At 44.9% G+C, this 22,398-nt stretch overlaps 1 protein-coding gene across 1 annotated transcript in view; it reads left to right on the forward strand.

Annotated features, from left to right (window-relative positions):
• The first annotated feature begins 2,981 nt into the window (after nt 1-2,981).
• LOC117591401 (zinc finger protein jing) overlaps nt 2,982-22,398 on the forward strand; it is a 121,308-nt gene continuing 101,891 nt past the window's right edge. The window contains exon 1 of the mRNA XM_034284652.1: nt 2,982-4,315. Within this exon, the coding sequence (XP_034140543.1) occupies nt 3,657-4,315 (659 nt within the window). The 5' untranslated portion in view covers nt 2,982-3,656. The remainder of the gene's footprint in view (nt 4,316-22,398) is intronic.

A 22,398-nucleotide genomic window follows, 5' to 3' on the forward strand; every position in this document is an offset into this window, starting at 1 on the left:
ACATCGCGAATATGTGAAAAGTGCAATGGAAAAATTAATTAAATTAGTGTTTTAGTAAATATCATTATTTTTGTAGTGCATATGCTTGTGTAACGCCACAAAACAGTGCAAATATAATGTGCATACATGTGAAGTCAACTTTTTGCCGCAAATTTGTGTTCCTGTTCCCGCCGTTTTTCAACATTCGCAGCTAAAGGCGTTCATTACTAAAGGTACGATATTTCATTGATTTAAATGTTTGTTAGTCGTATTACTAAATACAAGAAAGCGCCGCTATTTATGTAGAAATGTAGAAAAGTGCCAATAAGAACAAAATCATGGTGCAAATACACAAACAAGTTCAGATTCCACAAGTAAACACACACACATTAATGCATGGCACCAAAGTGCGCTCTTCTCTTTGGATCTCTCATTTTTTGCATTCTTACTCTCTTTCGGTTGCATCACATCACAATAACTTTGCGTGCAAAGTCAAACACACACGCTACACGCAGAGAGACATAATAAAAGCACGTGTTGTCTTTGATTTTTGTGTTACTTCTTTGTTGCTCTTTCACATGACCAGTTTTTTGTGTTTGCGCTCATGACGTGATTTGAGTGGGATTTTGTGTGAGGGAGAAGAAAAAACAGCAGAAACAAAGTCAAATTGTGTGCTCTTTGTGTTTTAAGTAAATACAATGTCTGAATATCTGACCCGTGGAAAAACGATCAAGAGCATTGGCTCTAATGATTTGTTTGAGTGGATTTGTTTGTTTAAGCAAGAACAAAGAGTGCGAATAATCTCTGAAAATTACTTTTGTTTGTGTTTGCTTTTCTCTCTCCGCTGTCCCTCTTTCACCCGTTTTGTCATCTTTCCATTGCTTGTCTGATAACAGTTAATGTACATAAGCACTCGAAATGTGTATGGGCATATTTTCTTATACGCTCTCTCTTTATTTTGCTTTCTTCGTTCGTATTATTATTCTTCTTGTTTTTGGGCTGACATAGGCTCTTCTCTAGCAGTGCTGGCACTTATTGGTGCAACATAATGAGCTATAATTTAGCGGTAAAAAGCTGACAATATCTGTTCCCATTAGATGTAGTTTCAGCGGATTATTGTTTGTGGGAAAAAGCAGAATTGTCATCACTATTTCAGTATTTACTCTTTCGTTTTCGGTGTGGGCCGCTTGGCTTTTTGTTTTGTTTCGACGTCCGTCTCGCTGCCTGAACTGCAATCAAAAGCAAAGCGTGGGCTTTATAACAATTAATTAAATTAGCTTTAGTAGCTCTTGGCATAATGGGGTTGGTGTGATTGTCATTGGAGGAGGCTCGAAATATTCATATTTCCGCACCCCTCCGAAATGCCCACTACAGTTCCGATATGCACACCACTCCCCCTACCCCCCGCACTTGTTTCGGTTGACTAAACGTTATGTACTGCCCCCCTCCCCAATGTGGCAACCAACCGGTTTGTGATCTTTACTGGAACCGTTTTACTACTTTTACCATTTATTTTTGTCGAACTATTCTTTTCGCTCTGCTCTTCCATTAGTTCCCACACATATCAACAGGTAGTGCTGTTGCACAGTGGGTGCAGCGGGTGTGTCGTGTCGTGAGTTGTGTGCGTGAACTTACCACCTACTCGCGGACACATGGACACGGACTACCAAATGTTGAACTTCCCCCCAGAAGTTCACACACATCTAAGCACACATCCACAGAGTACACACACACACGCAGCACTACACGCGATATGTCTGTGGCGCAACAACCGGCCCCACAGTTTGGTGTGTGGCAAGGGATGGGAACGGGGAAGGGGAACGGCAAACCTGCTGCCGCTGCACAGAAATCAAAAGTGAACATCGCGTCGCTTGCACATTGCCTTCCCCACAGCCCTGCCCCACAACCCCACCGCACCCCACCCTCTGCCCTAGTGAGGCGCCAAACGAAGAGTCAAAAGCAACAGAAAGAGCACGAAACGCAGTTCGTTGCCTTCGGTTTGGTCGTTCGCGTTCCGCTCGTTCTTTCGTTTCGTCTCTTGCGGCTCGTATCTTGATTTCTGCCCGGTTCTAGTTGGCTAAAGCCGTTCGTGTGGGGCTCGTGTTGGGGCTCGTTGCAGCTCGGCCTGGCTCTCGGTTGGGGCTCGGTTGGCGCTCGGTTGTGGTCGTCTCCCACTCCAGTTAGTCGGCAGCAGGCAGAGCATGAGGCAGGCACCGCGCAGCTTTTTTGTCCCGTTTGTTGCCACAGATCGCAGTTTTTTTCGCAAGCGCTTTTGTTTTGGATTCGATGCGTTTCGATTCGTTTCGACTCGAATCGACTCGAGATTCTGTGTTGCATGACAATTTGCGGTAATTAAAAGGAGACGAGCAAGGAGCACGCAAAGCAGGGTGGAATTATTAATAGAGCTTACGGTCAATAGCTAGCTCATGCTCCCTCTCCCACTCTCCTTCGCTCTCTCTCTCTCTCTCTCTCTCTGAAGTGATAAGAAAACCCAACAAGTTTTGTGCGTGTGTGTCAGTGTACTGTGGAATGCATTTGATTAGATTTGTTTTTGTTTGTTAAACAAATGTCTCCCCCCCGCACTTCCTTTGCCAATCTCCTGCACCCCGTCTCGGTCGCCCTGTGCATAATTTACTAAACAAAAGCAAAAGCTTAACACAATCATTTCTGCGAGAACCGGTTCATTAAATACCCGTGCATATACTCGTTTCGGCATCGACATCAACGGCAGCAGCAGCAGCAGCAGCAGCAACGGCAGCGGTAGACATCGTTTGTCGTTTTCCTTCTTTCGGTGTTCGGGTGTTCTTCGGTGTTTCCCTCGGTTCTTTGGGGCGTTTTCTTATATAGTTTTTGTGCCACTCTTGCAGAATTCTACTGCGCGTGTGCACCGGAAACAAAACGACACAACGATCGACCGACCGACGGAACGACGGTCTCCCGATCTGATCTGCCATTCACATAAAAAGCCATAAAGTCCGTTGATAAGAGAAACCCCCAAATAAATCGAAACGAAATCAAATCTTGCAACGTTTGCCAACTTTCGTAGCGGAATGCTGATTGTGTGAAATATCAATCGGGCAGGGGGCATGATTGACCAACGAATGTGTGTCATATCGAAGTGCAGCCAGCCAGCCAGAACGACAAAATATTCCCCCCAAATAAATATGAGAATTTAAATGAATTTCATTTGAATTTCAGTTGGAAAATAAATATAAATATTTGTGTGTAATCCGAGTGACCAGAGTGCCATCATCCGTAATGGATGCCAATGTTTACGTTTATCGGGAGCGAGATGCAGTTTAAGGCCAGACTATTTGCTGAATAAAGCTGTTTTTATAGATCTCTTTTACTCGGATTAGGGCTACGGACTGTGAGTCATGAGAGTCATTAACGAACAATCCCAAATCGAAATCAATTAGGTTTTAGTGCTGCAAATCAATCAACGAAAAACAGCAGTTAACAGCCAGAAAGTAACAATAAAGAATGTGGCCTAAACACTTGAAAGGCCACAAAGGCCCACACCAAAATGGCAACTGTTGAACGCAATTAAAAGTACGGTTACTGCAACAAAAAAACCTGAAATAATATTGGCAAAAGCACACAACAACAAAAATACAAACAAAAATAAACAGAAATACAGATAGAAAGAAGAAAAAGAGTAGGAAAAACGAAAGAAAATGTCAGCCCCACAGCCAAAGGATACGGCATTAAAGACTAAAGAAACAGCAGTTGCAACACCACCAGCAGCCACAGGTCTGGCTGCAGTGCCGCCTCCGCCAACTGGCACTTCCACTGCCACTGCCCCAAAACCAAAAGCAACAGCAACAGCTTTGACGGGGCGGAAAACTTTAACCTCCAGTCGGGCATTGTCATTGTTTGATCAGCTGAAAAACGGCGTCAATTTAAACAGTTTAACAATTGGCGCCACAGCAAAAGCAAAAGCAACAGCAACAGCTATAGCCACTGCCACAGCATCCACACCCGCACTGGCACCGCCCCCAGTGCCCTTGCCACACTCGAATATCGATTTGAAGCCACCGGCCAAGCCGCCCCGTCAGTTCAGCCAGCCCAGCAGCATTGGCATTGTGCAGGGTACCAAAAGGGGAGCCAACGGAGATGGAGCGGGCGCTGCTGCCACACAGTCATCCGCCGTGGATATAAACGCACTGCGATCTCAGCTCTATCAGGGCGCCGCAGGAAGAGGAACACCAGCAGCAACAGGAGGAGCCACACAAGGAGGAGCCGCGGGCAGCGCAGTAGGAGCCACAGGAGAGCGGGGAAGAGGCACAAAGAAGCGTTGCCTGGATCGATACGATTCGTCAGAGTCATCCGACAGGTGAGTGACTGAGTGACTGATGGAGAGGTGTGTCGCCGGGTAATGCGGAAATGGTGTAAAGCGTATCTGTCAGATACGCAGGGGGGGGGGGGGGTTGGCAGATGCAATAAATCAGTGATGCATTTGTCCCAATCAGCAATCGGTGGAATCGTGGCAACAGCATGTTCAAAGTTGTCCATAAAGATGCTAATCGCTGGCCCGTGCCAAATGTAAATATCTCGTAGATGCATTGCGCCGTCTGGGCTGTATCTGGGGGAGGCTGCCAAGACTGCGCTAAATGCGGATACATCCAAAAATAAGTATCTGCGAGTGCCAAAAGTGGCAGTGCTGCAGTCAGCGATGTGCCCGAAAATAGAGACTGAAGGCCCTAATCGAAGCAGATACTTTTGCGAGCAGTTATAAACCGATAGCCGATTTATGCAGACTTTATGTGGCAGTTAAACGAGCGATTTGAGATACAAGATACTTCAATTTTGTAAACAGTGGGAAGCGGCACGCGCAGCAGCCACCCTCCGCTACCCGCTAATGGCCCTCCATCGTCAGATTGTTTATTTATGAGTTACACACACACACACAGACATGCAGATACATTTGTATCTACTCGAATGGGCAAGCTTCTTGCCGCAATGCCAACTAATTTCCGCTCATTAAAAATGCGCAACGCAGCAGCAGCAGCAGCAGCAGCAGCAGCAGAAACAAAGCAGTGGGCGTGGGCGAATTGCAGGCATTTGTATCTGAAAGATACGCAGAACATGCGTTCATTTATCAGCCAGCTGTGCAGTGGGGTAGGGGGCTGGGCAGTAGCTGATGATTTTCAATTTATGGCGTGTGGGCGTGAGAGGCCACAGTGCGGCTTCCTGGCAGATACAGATACAGATGCATAAGCCCAATCCCACACTATCCCAAATGCATCTTATGGCAATCAAACATCAAGTATTCACTTTTTCCAACGCTCTGAATCGGAATCTTTTTGGGGTTTCTCTTTGCATTTCAATCAATTTCAGTTTGTGGCATGCAAATCATGTCATGTAGCTCCATGCCACCGATAAGACGTTGTTGAGGGGGGGTTGTGGTTCTTATAGCCACACGCCGCTCAACCGACTGCCAGCCAATGTATCTGCTGAATGCTGCTATCTTCGCTAGTGTATCTGTCAGTACGCTTGACACGCCGCGAAATGTTTTGTCAATTGGTGCTCCATAGCCGCTCCCCCCGCCGGCCACACTCCGTGGCCCCACAACCATCTGGCCCCGTCTGCTTATCACGTATCTGCGGCCAAAGTCGCGTTCTCTCTCTCTCTCTCTGTCTCTCTCCCTCTTCCTCTCTCTGGCATTGCGCCGCGCGTCTCGCAGTCGGAAATAATTTCAACTTTTTGGTCATTGAACTCTTTTTTGATTTATTTATTTTGTGTTTTGTTTTTCTGCTGTGTGTTTTTCTTTGCGTTTTCGTTTGCTTTTTATCGTCACAAAACATGAAATTTTTGTTGCTTTACTTGTGACCTTTTTAGCTTTGCATTTTTGAGGTGCATTCTGGTTGGGAATGCACAGAATTTTTATTCAAATCGCAGCTCGACATTCTGAGAGACAAATCTTCGTCTAGTCTTTGCTTGTTTTGACTGTATATTCTTTCTGTTTTATTTCTCTAATTGCTGACCTCAATTGCGTGGAGTTGAGCTGCTGCTTCGGCATCTTTTGGTTGCCTCTTCTTCGGCCAGAATCACTCTTACTTCTGCTGAACCAGCAGAATAGTCATTAAAAGTTTCTATACAAATTGCAATCTTTGGGTTGGGGGAAATACTTGTATTGTTTTTTTGTTGTGTTGCATCCGCAGCGCCGCAGAAAGCATTTAACTTTAATTATCGCTCATAAAGCCCAAGAAACAAGCAACAAAAGCAGCAGCAAAGAAATAAGTATCTAAGTTGTTGTTGTTGTTGCTGGTCGCTGTCATCGTTTGCTATTGATTTCTGTCGACTTTTGTCTTACAGGTTTTCCACGTTTTTCTTTTCCAAACATAATTTTCCATGGCAGCGAAGTGCGAGTGAAACGGCGACCCACTGCTCCATTGGCGCGAGGAGGCCTTTTTTTTTGCATTTTGTTGCTGCTTGCCACTGATTGTGGGTTGTTGTTGTTGTTTTTGTAGTTGCTGTTGCGCTTTTTGCCAAGTCATGCACAGAGTCATGCTGTGGCAGAGTTAGAGGAGGTGGAGCGAGCGGCAGAGAGGGAGAGATACAATCGCATTGAGATACTCGTTCGAGTACAATTCATCGTTGTGTGTATTGTGTAATCGCCCACGTTGATTTATCTCGTTTAAGCGACTCCAAAGCGATGCCTGAATGACGTTGCAAGTGCAATGTAATAGCTTGTTGTTGTTGCAGCTGTTGCTGCGAATATTTTTGTATCTTTTGTGGTGGAGATGGCGAGGGAGTTGCCGCACCAATTTCGGTTTGTGTTCTACTGCCCGCAGCAGGAGGCATTGCTTTTGGCCAACAAATGAATATGCGCGTGTGTGGGCTAGCTAAGTTTCAGTTGCACAGCCACGGGGATAAGCAGCCACTTAGTGGAGCGCCCAAAAAAATAAGAAGGAAAAACCGCCACCACGCAGCTCGGCTCTCAACTTGCCAGCCCCAGCACCACACGCCACAAAAGCGCCTCGAAATCTGCATTACACTGTGGGCCAACGCGTTGCCAACTATCTGGCACGCCCACCGCCCACCGCCCACAGCCCACAGCCCTTCGCTTACCGCCTTCAGCCACCCCACACTGCCAAAATGTTTCGTGCCACGAGTTGGCCACACTGAAAAATGTTGGCTTTTGTTTTGCTTTATTTTTACTATGCCTCATTTTTGTTGTTGCTGTTGCATGTTCCCCACAGCCTGCCCCGCCACCCACCCCACACCAAACTGTTGTCAGTCTGCGCCGCAGCGGCGGTGCTGCCTGCCTCTTTTTGTTGCACCTCCTGCTGTCATGGCCCTTTGCTTGGGCTTTGCTTTTGGTTTTTTCCACTTGTTTCTTCTTGTTACGGATCCACTGCCCCTGCCACTGCCGCAACAAGGTGCAGGCAGGGTGCTCCGTGAGTCTCAGGGCAACCTCCTCCAGGGTATCACACATTCGTTTCGTTCTTGATGCTGCCAGTTCTGCACAGTATGTATCTGTTTTTTTTTGTATTATTTTTGTATTTTTATTTTTTTATGAACAACAAAAACCAGCTGCGGCTTCTCACATGTGGTGTGTGTGTTTGTGTGTGTGTGTGTGTATCTGTAGCCGAGAGCTGGAGATGTTGTGTGAAAAGCAGTTTAAACACGAAATTAGAGCCTCTCCCCCTCCGTCTGTGCCCTTGCACCGCCCCGTGCGGCTCCCCTTAAGGGAGCGCATTAAGTCGTAATAAATGCTGCCTGCCTGCATGTTGCATGTTTTGTCCATTGACCTCAAAACGGGGCAAAAGCTGAATTCTCTCTCTCGCTCTGCCTCAGCCTCTGCCGCTCTCAGGCATGCATTTCCCCCTTGGGATGTTTCATTTAATACCCTTTATCAGAAGGGTATTCCAATTTTGGAGCAGATAGATTCCACGCATTTCCTCTGCATTTTCGCGCACTTTTCGAGTATTTTTGACAATTTTCTAAGCAAATTCTAAACCAAATTTGTTATTGACATCTTCTGGTTAGAGTATCTAAGGGTTTGGTGGCATTCCTTTCTGTGTTATTCCGCTGTGGATGCTGCGCAAGTTCCCTGTAGTTCTCGTTCGCTCTTCTCTTTTTGTTGTTGTTTTGTGTTGCTGTTTTGCCGTTGTTTTTTTCGTGCACATTTTGCTAAATAGCTTCTATTTACGTTCCATGGAAAATGCAATTCGCAGTTGTAGAATGCAGACGTTTTTTTTCCGCCTCCGCTGCTGTTCCCCGCCTGCCCGTTCTCCGCTGTTTTCCCTCTGCACTCGCACGCTACTTTTGTCTCTGCAAACAATGGATGAAAGAGTGCCAGAGAGAGGGGTGGAGGTGGAGGTGGAGGTGGAGGTAGCGGGTAGTGTGTAGAGTGCCCCTGTGTGAGGAGCAGGAGGATATTGTTGCTGCAGGGACTGAAATACGTGCGCGACTTTTTGGGGCCATAAATCACAGAAAAGGCAAAAGACAACGCAGAGAAAAGCGAGATTCAAGTAGGGATTTTGTGGGGAGAGCAACATTTGTGCTATTAGTGGGAAATTAGGTGAGGAAAACTGCTGGAAATGTGTGAGAAAAATTCGAGGGTAAAGTGACAAATTTAGCAGAAAATTGAACACAGTCCAAAATGAAGCAGGGAAAGCAGCAGATTGTTGTGTAGTTGAGACTTTGCAGCTGGAAACTCAAAAGGGGAATATTAGTTGGCAAGAAGGAACCTTTCAAAGGCTAAGAAATGCTTACAAGCAAACCCCTTCGAAGCCACCTCTTTAATTACAATTATTCCAGAGATTTACGCAGCTTTTGCCATCAAATATTTCCCACATTTAGCTGCAACTACCACACGCGGGGCAACAGATGCTTCATTTATGCATCGCTTACACGTCCTCATGCAAATTGCAACTCTCTCTCTCTCTCTCTCTGGCCAAACCCTCGCGCCCTTTCGAGTTGTAGAAAAACCGACAAACCAACAAGTTAATGGCATTCTAATGCTAGCCACCAAAATCAAAATCATATTAGCCAGCAAATTTCTGGCCATTGGTTGTATGCAGATTTCGCAACATACATTGGGGTAGCATCAACAGAAATGTTGGAAATTTTCATTAATTATAACGTCAGGCCGAAGGGGCGCGCGCGTCCAGTCCCAGTCGCAGTCGCTGTCGCAGTCGCAGTCCTCTGCCGCTACGTTTGCTGTGGCAGACAGAGTTGAACGAGGATGATGATGATGATGGTGGCATGCAGCTGAAATAACAGTGCTAGCAGTGGAAGAGCAACAAGCCCAAGCCTCCATCCTCCATCGTCCATCCTCCCAGCTGTAAAGTCAACCCCTCTCCTGCTGCTGCTGTTGCCACACTGCCACTCCCATTGTGTGGCCGCCAGACAGGCATCCCGAAAAACCAACTGACGGCCGTGGCAGGCGCTTTTTTTCCCCTGCTGTTGCTGCCACTGCCGCTGACGCTGCTGTAGCTGACTCCGCGTTGTGCGCCAGCGAAAATTAGTCATTAACTTTTTAAGCATCGACTGGACAAACATGGCGTATGAGTGATGTGCATGGCAGCCCATGCAACCGTCTCTCCGTGCTCCCTCTCCTCTCTCCTCACTCTTCACTCTTCCTGTGCGTGCTGCGGTGATAAGGTGAACTCAATTCTGTGGCACATGTGGCAATTATGCTGCCTCCTGCCAGCCTGCCTGCCTGCCTGCCTGCCAATTGGAAAATTGCAGGAATCGCAGCTCCAGATTCGTTGGGAAATGCGCGTTAGAGAGACGCACTTGATGCAATGACAATGACAATGGAAATGCATTTCGCCACGGGCTATCATTATGTTTTTGCCTGCCACGGATGGGCATTTTGATGGGTTTTCTGGATCAAATATGTAACAAGTATGCAAAAGGAGGAGCAAAGGGCAAATAAATGAGGCAAGAAGCAATTCCAGCGATGTGGCTATAGTCGGGCTTAAAGTAAATCAAATATATTCCGAATATTCCGAGCACAACAATGGAATTCGTACAACAATTGTAGAACTTTTGAAAGCCATTCGATGGACATTTTGTGGAGCCTCTGGCCAAGTTTAAAATACTTTAAATGGGGGCTTGGCTTTTTACTGAGTCTATTGACAAAAGTTTGACCATTGCAAAAGTTGTTTAAAGTCCAAATGTAGGACTATTCATTTAGGAGTAGCCAAATCTGGGGGAGTGTTTGGAATCTCAAGATGCTATCAATATAAACTCCCCCAATTTGTACCCAGAACTCTGTCAATTCTCTTTCTACTTCTGGCCATCAATTTTTGTCAATTGCAATTACATTTTATGTTTTGATTTCTTTTGCTTTGGTTGCTGCCTTTTGCCACTTATTCTTTCGCTGACATTGACCTTGACTTGTGCTCTACTTAGCCACAGACACAGACACAGAACAGACATTAAGAAGCTTTGAAAAGCAAAAGTGTAACTGAAAAGCCAAATCGAATGGCAGCGCAAATGCAAAAAGAAAAGCACAAATCAGAAAGCTAATTTCGAAAAAAAGTAAAGGAAAAGAAAAGAACAAGAACGTTGAAAGGGAAGAATGTGAATGCGAAGCGGAAGCAAAAGACAGACAAAGGGGAGAAGAGAAGAATGAATGGGGTGGAAAAAATCGTGAATGAAGGCGAATCGGTTGAATGTTTTTTTGGTTCATTGAAACTCGGAAACAGGCAATAGATTTAGCCACAACGAGAATGAGAATGAGAATGAGCATTCCATCTGCTGTGTGGGGCAAGTAGAGGATAGGAAATGGGGGGGTGAGTACGGGGAGTGCGCACTCCATAATCGGCTTAAAAAAGTTGTGTCTGCTGGCCCTGACAGTTTGATCAAAACTAGAAATTGTTTGTTTCTATTGTTAACATGATTATGGTATTTTTTGTGTGCGGTTCTTGATTAGACATGAACAGCCACTGTCTAAATACACGAAATACTAAATACATTAATTATTAATATTGATAGAACATGTCAAATGAAATTGTATTTCCATTTTTGGCTGGCTTCCCAATTTATGTGTGTTTTGCGCGTAAAATTAGTTTCGTGGTCAAGGGATGCTCCGTTGTGTGTTTGTGTGTATGTTTGGGCTTCTAATTAGTTGAAATGAAATCCAATTTATAGCATAAATAAATTAATTATAAAATTATTTCCAAATGGGCAAAAACAAACATTTTGCAAAGCAATCAAGAGCGCCTGCCCCGCACCCACCCAAAACGGTAATTAAAAGTTAATTGCAACAAAAACTGTTCTGTGGCATGGAATTCGGGTGGCTTAAACCCCGCAACAAGTGCCTGCAATCGAGGGATAATGATAGAAACGCATTTTGGCTTCGAGCTTCAATTTAAAGGTATGAAATCTTTTTCGAAAGTATTTTATTTGTGCAAAAAATCGTTGTACAGAACAACTTAACTATTTTCCATGCTGTAAGTTATATTTTTAATCTCTCAGCATTCAAGATATTTAAGTTTCCAAAGCGCACGCGTTTTTAAACGCTTTTGCATCAAGCGCACGCGTTTTTAAACGTTCTAAGTAACAGGTGAGCGCGTTTTAAAACGCCTCAACAGCCACCAAGTGCGTTTTAAGCTGCTTGAAACTTCCACCGAGCGCGTTTAAAAACGCCCCAAAACTTTAAATATTCTAACATTATTTCAGACAGTTCTCAAAAGTGTAAGCCACATCAAATCACACCTTTTCAAGCTTTTATTTCATATTTCTTTCATTAAGTAATCAACCCTTTGCACACACGCCCCACTCTCCCGCTGGCACACACAGTCCACAATCGTGGCTGCCACAAAGGAAATTCTGAGCGACGGACGGAAGCATAATTACTATTATTTTCCACCTAGTACTTTGGTGTTCGCATCGTAATCAATGATTGAGTAATTGACAATGTTGCTGCTTATGATTACACAGCGGGGGATTGATGTTCTCTGAAGCACAGACACTTTGCAGCACTTACCCTGGCCCTCCCCTGTCACTGCTGTTGTCTGCGGCACAAATGAGTTCTCAAAGCCATGACAATACCCTCTGTTTGAATGGGGTATGGGGTATGATGGGTTTGCTTGGCAACGAGATGAACTTGTGGAGGGAAAAGGTTCTAGAGTAGTCCCCGTGTCGCTATGCTGCTGTTGGCCTTTCTCTCCTGCGTTTTAATTGCTCGGCATGGAAATGTAATTAACGTGAAGCTCCCTGTGCCACATGGCAGTCGATCAGTGAGGCGCATCGGACAGTCAGTCAACCCATCAAGCAGTCAGTCATTCAGCCGGTGTGTCTGCCCTGCAAATTGTCGCATTTGTTGCAAGTTGGAATCGTTTGGAAGTTGTGTGAAAGATGCATCAATCATCAATCAAAAATCAACCATTCTAGCAACACATTCTGAGCTCAATCTGAATGAAAGTTGACTTGGCTGGCTGTTGCTTCAAGTTGAACAACAAATCAATTAGACAGCCTCTCCGGGCATGGCACGGCAGTAATCTCTCTCGCACTCGCATAATCAATTATTTTGCTCAATTACGCAGGCAATGTAATAAAAATAACTGCAGCATAGAAATATGAAATATGAAATATGAGCAATTAGATGGCCACAAAATGTGCAAAGTGTAGCCATTATCATGTGTCAAATGATTTATTTACTCAAACGAGAAGCTTAATAAATATTAGAGTCTGGAAATGCATTGAAAAATAGTTTAATTTGTTGGACATTTTAATTAAATTTACATTTTCAGTTGATTAGTGAAAATTGAATTACATTTTTGGAGCAGCAGCCAACATGGCAACGTTGCATCATCATTTGCCAGCGGAGCGTGAATATTTGTGCGGAAAGCGAGTCAGAAACCGCACAAAATGATAAAAGCCATGTAATTGCCATTGCCAATCGATACACAAACACCCAACACTTGCCACAAACTGCTTTCAGAATGCAAATTGATTGAGTTAATCACGATGGATGCACGTGGATGGATGGAATGCATGCCAGGGATTAGTTGAGACAATTATTGTGCAAGTCTCGCAGAGAATCCTTTGAGAATAGGAAATATAAATTAGTTTAAATATTGTAAAGAGTTAGACATCAAAACTTAAACTTCTCAAAGCAGAAACAGTAATCAAAGCGTTAGGTTAAGACCAATGCGGGAGTCTTTCCTGTAGAAAGTTTTGCTCAAGGGCTTTTGCCTTCCTGCAAGTAGAGGTTTAAATGCTTAAAGCTTTAACCTTTGGGGATTCCTCTGATAGGGATTTTCATGTAATTTTCTTGGCTGTAAAAAGGTTGCTCCTCTTTAACCTGTTGCCATAAACATTTCTGGAGCTGCTTTAGGAACTTCATTAGCATCGGCATCATCGTGTCAATGATGTTTCCTTTCTTCTTAGACTCCACCCGCAACCCACGCCCCCGTTATCAACACGCGATTTTTGGCACTTTTTGTTGTTGTGCTTTTTTATGAAGATGTCGCCATCGAAGCGAAGCGTATGGCAAAACGACGAGCGGCGACTATCATGCTGGGAGGATGCTCCCAGCTCCGCTGATGTTCTTTGCTGCTCTCTGGTCCTTTTGGCTTTTGGCTGTTCCTGTCGCTGTCGCTGTCTCATTTTCATGGGCCATTTACGTAGACAAAGACGTGCGGCATGTTTATGTATCCGTAAGATACATTTTAGGTTTGGTTTTTTGTGTCTGACTCTGCGCCCCCTTCCTCGCAGCTCTTGTCTCGCGTCTTGTCTCTTCATTCTGTCTGCTGCAGTTGTCTGCCCATACAGATACAGATACATATGTATCTATATGTATATATTATCTGAACGGAAGAGAGGGTGCAAGAGAGAGCGAGGAGAAATACCGGTTCGGTTCTCTGCAAAAGTTTTTCAAAGTTTTATTCGTTTTGTTGGCAGGAGAGTGCAAAAAAAAAAACTTTTGTATGTTTTTTTTTTATGTTTCATTTAATTTTTGTTCTCTGTTTTGTTACCTCCCTCCGTCGCCGCCCCTCCAGCATTGTCTTGTTTATTGCAAAATGCCTTAAAATGTATCAGAAAAGGCGGAGAAAAATGCCTTATGACCGACGGGCCGTTGGAGATGAGCAGCGCTCGCCCGCTGCACAGGGACATTCCACGAGTGGCTGGGCATGAGGAGCGGGCAGCTCCTTGCTCTAAAAGGAGCTGCTGCTCCCGTAGCACTTGGCTATCTTTCTTATATTTAATTAAGGCACACTTTGGGCATTTATTTGCCAGAGGCGTGAGGGAATGTGCACCAGGCCACCCCAACCATCAAGTCGTTTTTGTGGGCGGCATCCTGTGTTAGCGCTGTGTTAGGGCGGAAGGTCGTAAATGTCGGGAGTAAATCAATTGCCAACAAGAAAGGAAAGCTACCTGGGAGTGTTGCCAATATACGGGGAAAGCTATGAGCTGAAAATATTGCTGAGAAATTTGTATGGGATACGTTTTTGCTTCATTTCTGCTGCATCAAACAGTACAAAAATGCCCACCAAAAGGGGTCTCTGAATGGGTGTGTGTGTGTGTGGCCACCTACTTTGACACACAAATGGCGAAAAGTTCAACGACAGAAAGGCGGACACGGACATAAACAAATACAAATACAAATAGAAAAATATAAAAATATGTGTATATTTGTTTAACTTTTACTCGCCCCGATATTTGCTTGGGGATTTCCTTTTTTTTTTATTTTCATTCCTTATCAAATGTTTGTCAAGACATAAAACAAACCAAAGGAAGTCGGACAGAGGGGGGAGCGTTGCATAAGTGGCGTTGGGAACGGCGTCACAATTCTTATCACGGGCGCTCTGTGGCAGTGCAGTGTGTGAGTAAAACCTAAACCAAATAGAAAATAAAAAAATGATTAGTGAAATTATCACGAATTTTGTTTGGCAATTCGTTTGGAAAATCCATTGAAATGGGCGCCCAAAGCAGCGATACGACCGAGGGAGAGTGCATGACGCATTCAATGATGCCAAAGAGCTCTAGCGACGAGGTTTATATCCCCAGCTTTTGGCTGGGTTCCTTAGTTGTGGGTGGAGCTCCCTGCTGCCAAGCGAACTGTGACACAATGGCAGAAGGAAATCAATTTCAAATTTGCATACATTTCGAATGCTTTAGAACTTTCCTTAAATCTGTTAGAATGTAAATATTAATCGAATATTATCACTTTTTGTTGTGTGTATCGTTTCAGGTAAGCTGGAAATAAACCATAAAAAATGCCCCTTGGGCATTACGGCTATAAGGATGCAATGGTATCAGCTGTCATTGAAAGCCGATTAAATATGGTGACCCCTCGCCGGCCGGCCTGCCTGCCACACGCAACAAATGTCCAACAATCTAGCCAATTACGAGGCATGCCACAGATACAAATATATCCCTTTTCGGTAAACCCTTTTTTCTTCTTGTTGTTGTTGTAGTTGTTGTTGTTGTGTCCCCCTCGACACTGAAACGCTCATTAGCGCGATGGAAAAAAGCTGAAATGGATGGAAGTTTTCCACATAATCGCTGTCGTGGGGGGGAGGAGGAATGTGTCCTGGGTGTAGCCTGACATGTCCGATGTCCGTTTCCGCCCAACAAAAACGAGTATAAAGTGTCCGTGTGTGTGTGTGCGACAATTGTTTTTGACACAAAATGATTTTAATCATAATGTCATTAAACACGCCAACGAGGGGCGCAACAGAAGGCAGCAAGTGCCCAAGGGGTTGGGCAGGGAGAACCTTTTGGGACCTTTATTTTTTGGGAGACTCACATGTGAAAGATCTCATAGAGTTGATAATTTCTGTCACTTAATTGCCGGGGTGGCAATGCCAGTGGCGGCAGCTTAAACATTACAAAACTTTTGTTAACATCATAAATTAATGTTTCCCCCCCCCCCCTGTGGCTTGAAGAGCTGTAAAAAAGTCAAGTTTGTAAATTATGAGGAAAAGCCTCCTGATTGTTGACTTCCGTTTGCTGGACTCTGGGACTCTGGACTCTGGACTCTGGTTTCTGGCTGAAATGGAGTCGTAAATTGGTAATTGGAGGATACTTTGGCTGCCATTGAGTGATCGAAGGCGTTGCCACACGGTAGTTGTGGCCATTTCTTTTCACTCTCTCTCACACCCTCTCTCTTTCTCTCTCCCTCTCCCTCTCTCTCCTTCTGTCCCGCTGTCTGCTGTGAGTGACGGGGCCCTTCCTTCTGGAGTGGCAGTCACGCGATATCTTCCATGCAGGAAGCCCCACACAGAATTTGCCGCTCTTGGGGTAAGGGCGTTGACCAAATGCTGATGAATGCAGAAGGGGGAGTGGCTGTTGCAGAAGAGAGCCAGGAGTGCTGGAGAGCAACGATGCGAGGGATTAAAAATGCAAAAACCATGCCAGCAGGCGGGTGGGACATACGCTGCGGTTGTCCTGTGAGTCTCCACCGTGTGTCCTGCTGCTGTGCCTCCAACAGTTGAGCGCTGGCTTTAAGCACACAGATGGCGCCAGTCGCGTGAGAAAGAGTGTGTGCGCGAGAGAGACAGAGAGAGAGAGAGAGAGAGGGGCGCGGGGCTATCGTTTCTGCAGGCGCCTTTGAGTAGTGCTGCACTTACGCCCCTTCATTTGGCTGCCACTGCAGTTGCAAGTTGTATCTCGAAGGGGCATCTCGAGATGCCTTCGAGCAGCAGCAACGCATCTCAATCCTTCATCATCATCATCATCATCATCATCATTATGGCGATGCCCCGATAATCATCATAATCAAGCGAGAGCCAAAAAGTGTGAAATTCGTGGAATCCGCTGGAAGAGAAGACACACAGAGAGGGAGAGTGGGGGCCATTGCAGTTTTGTTGGAGGGCAGGTATTTGTATCTGTATCTTTTTACCTGTATCTTTGGCACGTCGACGACGTCGACATGTGTTTGCTGTTGTATATATTTCATGGCGTTTTTATGTAGTCAAACCCAACCCCTCAATCCCTCCGTTTGAGTTGTGGCTTAGGTTTTAGGTCCGTCGTCTGCAACGCCCTTTTGCTCTACCTGAATCCGTCGTCGTCTCTCGTCTGTCGTCTGTCGTCGCGCTGGGAGTTGGAGTCTCGCTTGGAGTTGGACTTGAAGTTGGCTTTGGCTATGGTCTGTTTTCCTTGAAGATTGCCCATATGCCTTTTAAAACTTGTTTCAAATAATTTCCGACTAGACGTGCATAAATCTACTTAGCAACAAACCGGAGGAGAGCAGCCGCCCCAGAGGAGGAAGCGGCGGTGGAAAAAGGAGGCAAAGCGAAAGACTAAACCGAAAACCGAAAACCGTAAACCAAAAACCGAAATACAACAACAAAAAAAAAACCTTAAACCTTAACCAAAACGAAAACTTGAACGTTTCGCGCGACGTTCATGCTGCTGAGATTTTTGGCTTTTGTCGGCACTTGTTGGAGAGGTGTGTGGCGCAGGGGGGGTGCTACACTGGGCCCTGAGCTCTAGCGGGGCTTTTCTTTGTTGCCAAGTTTTCAAGTTGTTCTTATTCCTTACACTGACTCTGGGCTGTGTGCTGTGTGCTGTGTGCTGCCAGCTCGCATGCTAAATAATTAAGTTAGCACTTTTGTGTCCCTCTGTGTGAGTGAAGTGGATTTACAACTGAATGATGGACTAGCGACTGATGGACAGACAACAAAGCATGGCTATGGGGCGGGCCAAAGTACACTGCAAGAAGTGGGTTGCTCTGGGGAAGAGTTTGACGTTGCCAAATATCATAATTTATTTTTAGCGAAAGTCTGAGGGAGGTTTTAGTGTAAGAGCAAAGCAGTTTCTGTTCATGTTTTGTTGTTGTGGCATTTTATCGCTTCAATTTCGCTTAGTTTCGGTGCAGAAAAGTGTACAAAATGTAGAAATATTACACGAAATCTCTGCAAAAGAGTTGCAAATAAAATATAGAAAAAGTTTTAGGGAACTTGCCATAGAAACTGGACCATTCTGTGTTGGCTTTACTTTAGTTTTAACCAATTTAAATCAAATTTGATGGCATAATCGTACTATCCATGCAGCAGTTAAGTGTCAAAGCCGCTTTGGATACACTTGATTTGCAGTTGACAGTTTTCCTTCGCCCTGTCCTGCCGTGCAGTGTATGGTTGCTGTTGTGTTGACAGTTTTCTCGGTAACACTTGGAATGGAATTGGAGGCAACTTGAGCTTTACATGTGCCTCAAAGGCGAAAGCTAGAGGGCCTCAGCTACAGCTACAGCTCCAGCTCCAGCCCCAGTCCAGGCCCCAGTCATGCCGCCGTCTTGTCTTGTGTCTTGTCTTGTTCCACCATCTACTCGCCCTGGCCCTGGCACTCGTGTTTCCTACGAATATACCATAGCCATATACTTATATACGACTATATGTATATTCTCACTCAGCAGACACAAATATTTGTTGTTGCCCGTTAAAGTTGATGTTACTTTTTGTGTTTTGTGTTTTGTGTGTTTCTTTTTTGCTCGCTTTTTCCTTCGGTTTCTGCTTCTTGGGAAGTTTTGAGAGCAGAGCACATTACAAATTCCAGGGAATCCAATTTATTTGTGGCCTGACCGAGCAGCAGCAGCGGCAGTCCTCTCCCCTGCAGCGCTGCATCTACGGCTATCAAATGTGTGTCTCGCCTTCGAGATGTTTGCGAGACAAAAGCGGATACTTTTTGGTGGAGAGCCAGCGTGGATCGCTGAGCTCTTAAAAGACTGTTAACTATAGCCTTACCCTCGTATCAATCTTCAGTGTGTGTGCCCCACCCATGTTCCTCGCTGACTGCTCTTCATCACACATGCACCTCTCCCTCTGTCCCTCCTGTTGCATTCTTCGGGGTGACTCAGCCTCCAGGCTCCAGGCCCCAGTCTCCAGTCTCCAGGGTTGCTAACCCTTTTGGCCACAAGATTGCAGGCTCTTTGTGACCAGAAACAGGTATTTGCCATGGGGATATTGGCTGTGTGTGAATTATGGCATTGAATGCGGCATTCGGTATTCGGATACTCAGTATTCATTCAGCGCTTATGCACACATCTGTAGCTACTTTTTGCATATCTTTTGAGTGGCGGCTTCAAAAGATACCGCCAGCTGCAGTGCCACAGCTGCGAAAGATTGTTCAACAAGTTTGAACACCGCTAAATGCTCGTTGCAGCCATGGCTCGAATATGTAGATGCTCCCGACATGGACACGGACAGGGTCGGAGTCGGCGTCGGCGTCGGCGTCGGCGTCTGATTCGAAGTCTCTTCGGTTATTTATGTGCGACTCGAGCGGAGTGCAGCTTCGTTTTGGAAAAACTAATTCAAGAGCGCACTGCACTGTCGTAATTAAACATAACGCTTAAGCCGCCAAACCGAATCTGTGGCAAATGAAGTATCCACAAGATACACTCGTGTTCTGCCTCCCTGTCTGCGTGTCTGCCTTGGCCTGAGGCACACACCAAAACCTATTAAAGCAACAAATCGCTAGGCTGCGACTCCGCCTATGTCTGTGGATGCTGGCTGGCTGCTGCTGCTGCAGCTACAGATACAGATACGTGCAGATACTTGCGCCTCGCATTCGCTGCGACGACACTTAAATGCACGCTGTGCGGTAGTTGGCGTGGCGAAATGGAAAAATGACTAAAACTAACGTAAAATATGGCACAGAAAGATAGTTGAGAAAATGTGTGTGGCGAGGAGAGGCAGAGACAGAGACAGAGACAGGGACAGAGCGGCACTTGGGAAAACCTGTTGAATGCGGGAAATTAACATGACCAACAGTCGGAAGAGAGGAAGGAGCAGCGGCAGTAGGAGCAACAGGAACAGCAGCAGAGGAAGGAGCTTGTGGACTCTGTGGATTTTTGTTTGCTGTTAAAAACTTCCTGGTTAGCTGCAGGGTTCTACCCTTTTTTGTTCTTCTCTCTCTGCAGATCATTAAAATTCATAATTGATTGTTAGTTCCACTTGAATATCGCAGCAAAACAGTTTTCTGCTGTGGGGCAAGCAACAAAATGTTGTAACAATAATAATGGTTAAATGGTTGTGGTTCGTTGGGACTCTGACTGTGACCCCACCTTCTGCCCCCCCTCCTGATGCCACCCTTCTGATATTTTACAACATTTTCTGTGTGTGTGTGTGTCGTTTTCGGTCATTAGCAGCTGCCTCCAAATGATATATAATTTGTAGTTGACCCGAGGCGAAAAATTAAATTAAATTGAATTGGATTTATTTATGTGGAAACAGCACCAGCAGGCATCTGCCTCTCAATAGCCGCAGCCGCAGCCTCTGCCTCTGCCTCTGACACTGCCAATCATGCAGAAAAGAAGTCACAAATTCTGATTGAATATTTCGGTTGCCAAAATATTCTCGAAATTAATTTATTATTATTTAGTTTTTGTGGTTTTCAGATGTGTGTTTGCTAGATTAGGTTGGTGTTTGAGAGATGTTTTAACCTAGAGAAACCTAACGAATCTCTTTGTTATAATTTCTCTATGGCTTAAAACACTTAGACACCCCGTAATATAAGGTTAAATCATTCTCATCTGTTTTTTTCTTATTCTGAATATTAAAATAAAATGTTTGAGAGGTTTTTCGAATGCTTATCAGTTCTTTTCTGTGTGCCTTTTATTTGTATTAAAACTAAACCCAGGTTTCACATCTCTTGAAGCCATTGAGAAACAGCTAATCAAATCGACAGACAGATAGGCAGACAGCGAAACAAACAGTAAAAGACGGTAAAAAACACACAATAAGTGGGTGGGTAGCAGACGAACAGACTTTGGCAACGGAAATGCTTTCTTTTTGATAGTAAAACACCTCGAGTATCGAATACAATATAACCTCTGCACTCTACCCACGCACTTACCCCCACGCATACAAGTTTATTTGTACAGAATGTGTGTGTGTGTGTTTGTGTTTGTGTGTGGGTGTGGCTTCAAGTTCATTGTCCAAATGCAGGCGCATTTAATGCGTACTCAGAATATTTTGGGGGAAGCTGGATAAGGGGGAAACCTTCAGATGTCGGAGAGATTTTATTTTGCTAATAGTCTGACAACCTTGGCAATTCGCTGAAACACAATGACACTGACACAAGCACACACTCAATACACTCGACACACACACACAAACGGCAAAGCGAACAGAAAGTAATCGACAAGTCATGCAAGAGAGACGCATCATCCGCAGCAGCACAGTTCCCCCATTCCCCTTCCGCTGCCGGAACACCCAACGCTGCCGCTGCGCCTCTGGCAGAGTCGTCGCGTCACCCACCCACAATAAATCTTTATTTTTCGCTCGCTCGCTCGCACGCTGAATGTTTGACATTGCCCCACCCCGCAACCCCGACACACTTCCTCGCCCAGCAAGCAGTGCGCGCACTCTGTTGCCGACAATTTAAGTGACACATCAAATTAAATACAAATATAAATATACAAATATAAATATAAATAAAAATAAAATTAAGATATAAAAGCGCAAATAAAGACGCGGGGTATGAAGAGTGCCAAATGGTGTAAGGGTGTCAAGGAGAGGAAGTGGAAAAAGTGAAACATTTGCGACAACAAAAATTAGCCAAAAACAAATTCATCAACGAAAAAAAAGTGTAATTTTTGCAGCGATTTAAATTTGACTTATACGAGCCGACGGCTTTTTCGTTGTTATTTTTGTAATGCTTTTCGGATGCCTGTGTGGGAGAGGGGGGGGATCTGTGTGTGGAAGCGGAAAGGCATGTGTGACATCTGGGGGTGTGTCAATGGGCAGGTTATTCACCTCTAAAGTTGAATGAGTTTCTTTGGTGCTAAGGAATTCATTCCAGCAAAATGAAATGAAAGCGAATTGGAGAGCAAATAGAACTCACTCTCACTCACGTGTTTTACAACTTAATAATACGTTCCCCAATAATATTAGTTGTTCCTGACTGTGTTTGCTAATTAACAAATGGAAATTAACTCTACTAAATCAAAGTGCCAAACTTATGCCACATTCAATTCAGTTTGCAATTCCAATTTTCATTATATGCGAGTGAATATTTGGCCGCTCATTTGGGAATCGCTTCCCACATTAATTAATGGCAGAATGAGCTAACGAACGAGCGAGCAGCGGTTGTTGAACGCTCGAACATTAACCAAGTTAATTATAAATTCACTTTCAAAGCCAGAGAACAAAACTAGACGAACAGCAGCAGCAGCCAACTATTATTATAGCAATAATAGTGAGAGAGAGAGAGAGAATATCCCGCAATAAACTCGTCAACTTTCATTGAGGCAATTGAAGAGGAGAGGCAAAACAGGGCAGGGGGAAGGCAAAGCAGGGCAGTGGATAAGCAGAGGGGCGCACAGTGCGAAAGGGAAGAGCGGACCTGTCACCGACAAGTGCTAATGAACCCCACACACAGCAACAACAAAAACTATACACAAAACAGAACAGAAGCATCAGCAGAAATTTCGTAATAATTGAGTGCGACAGAGACACATAGCCGCTCAGGTGTGTGCCTCTCTCTCTCTCGCTCAATATGCTAAATTAT

The sequence above is a fragment of the Drosophila guanche genome, unplaced genomic scaffold (assembly GCF_900245975.1).
Source record: "Drosophila guanche unplaced genomic scaffold, DGUA_6, whole genome shotgun sequence".
Taxonomy (NCBI): domain Eukaryota; kingdom Metazoa; phylum Arthropoda; class Insecta; order Diptera; family Drosophilidae; genus Drosophila; species Drosophila guanche.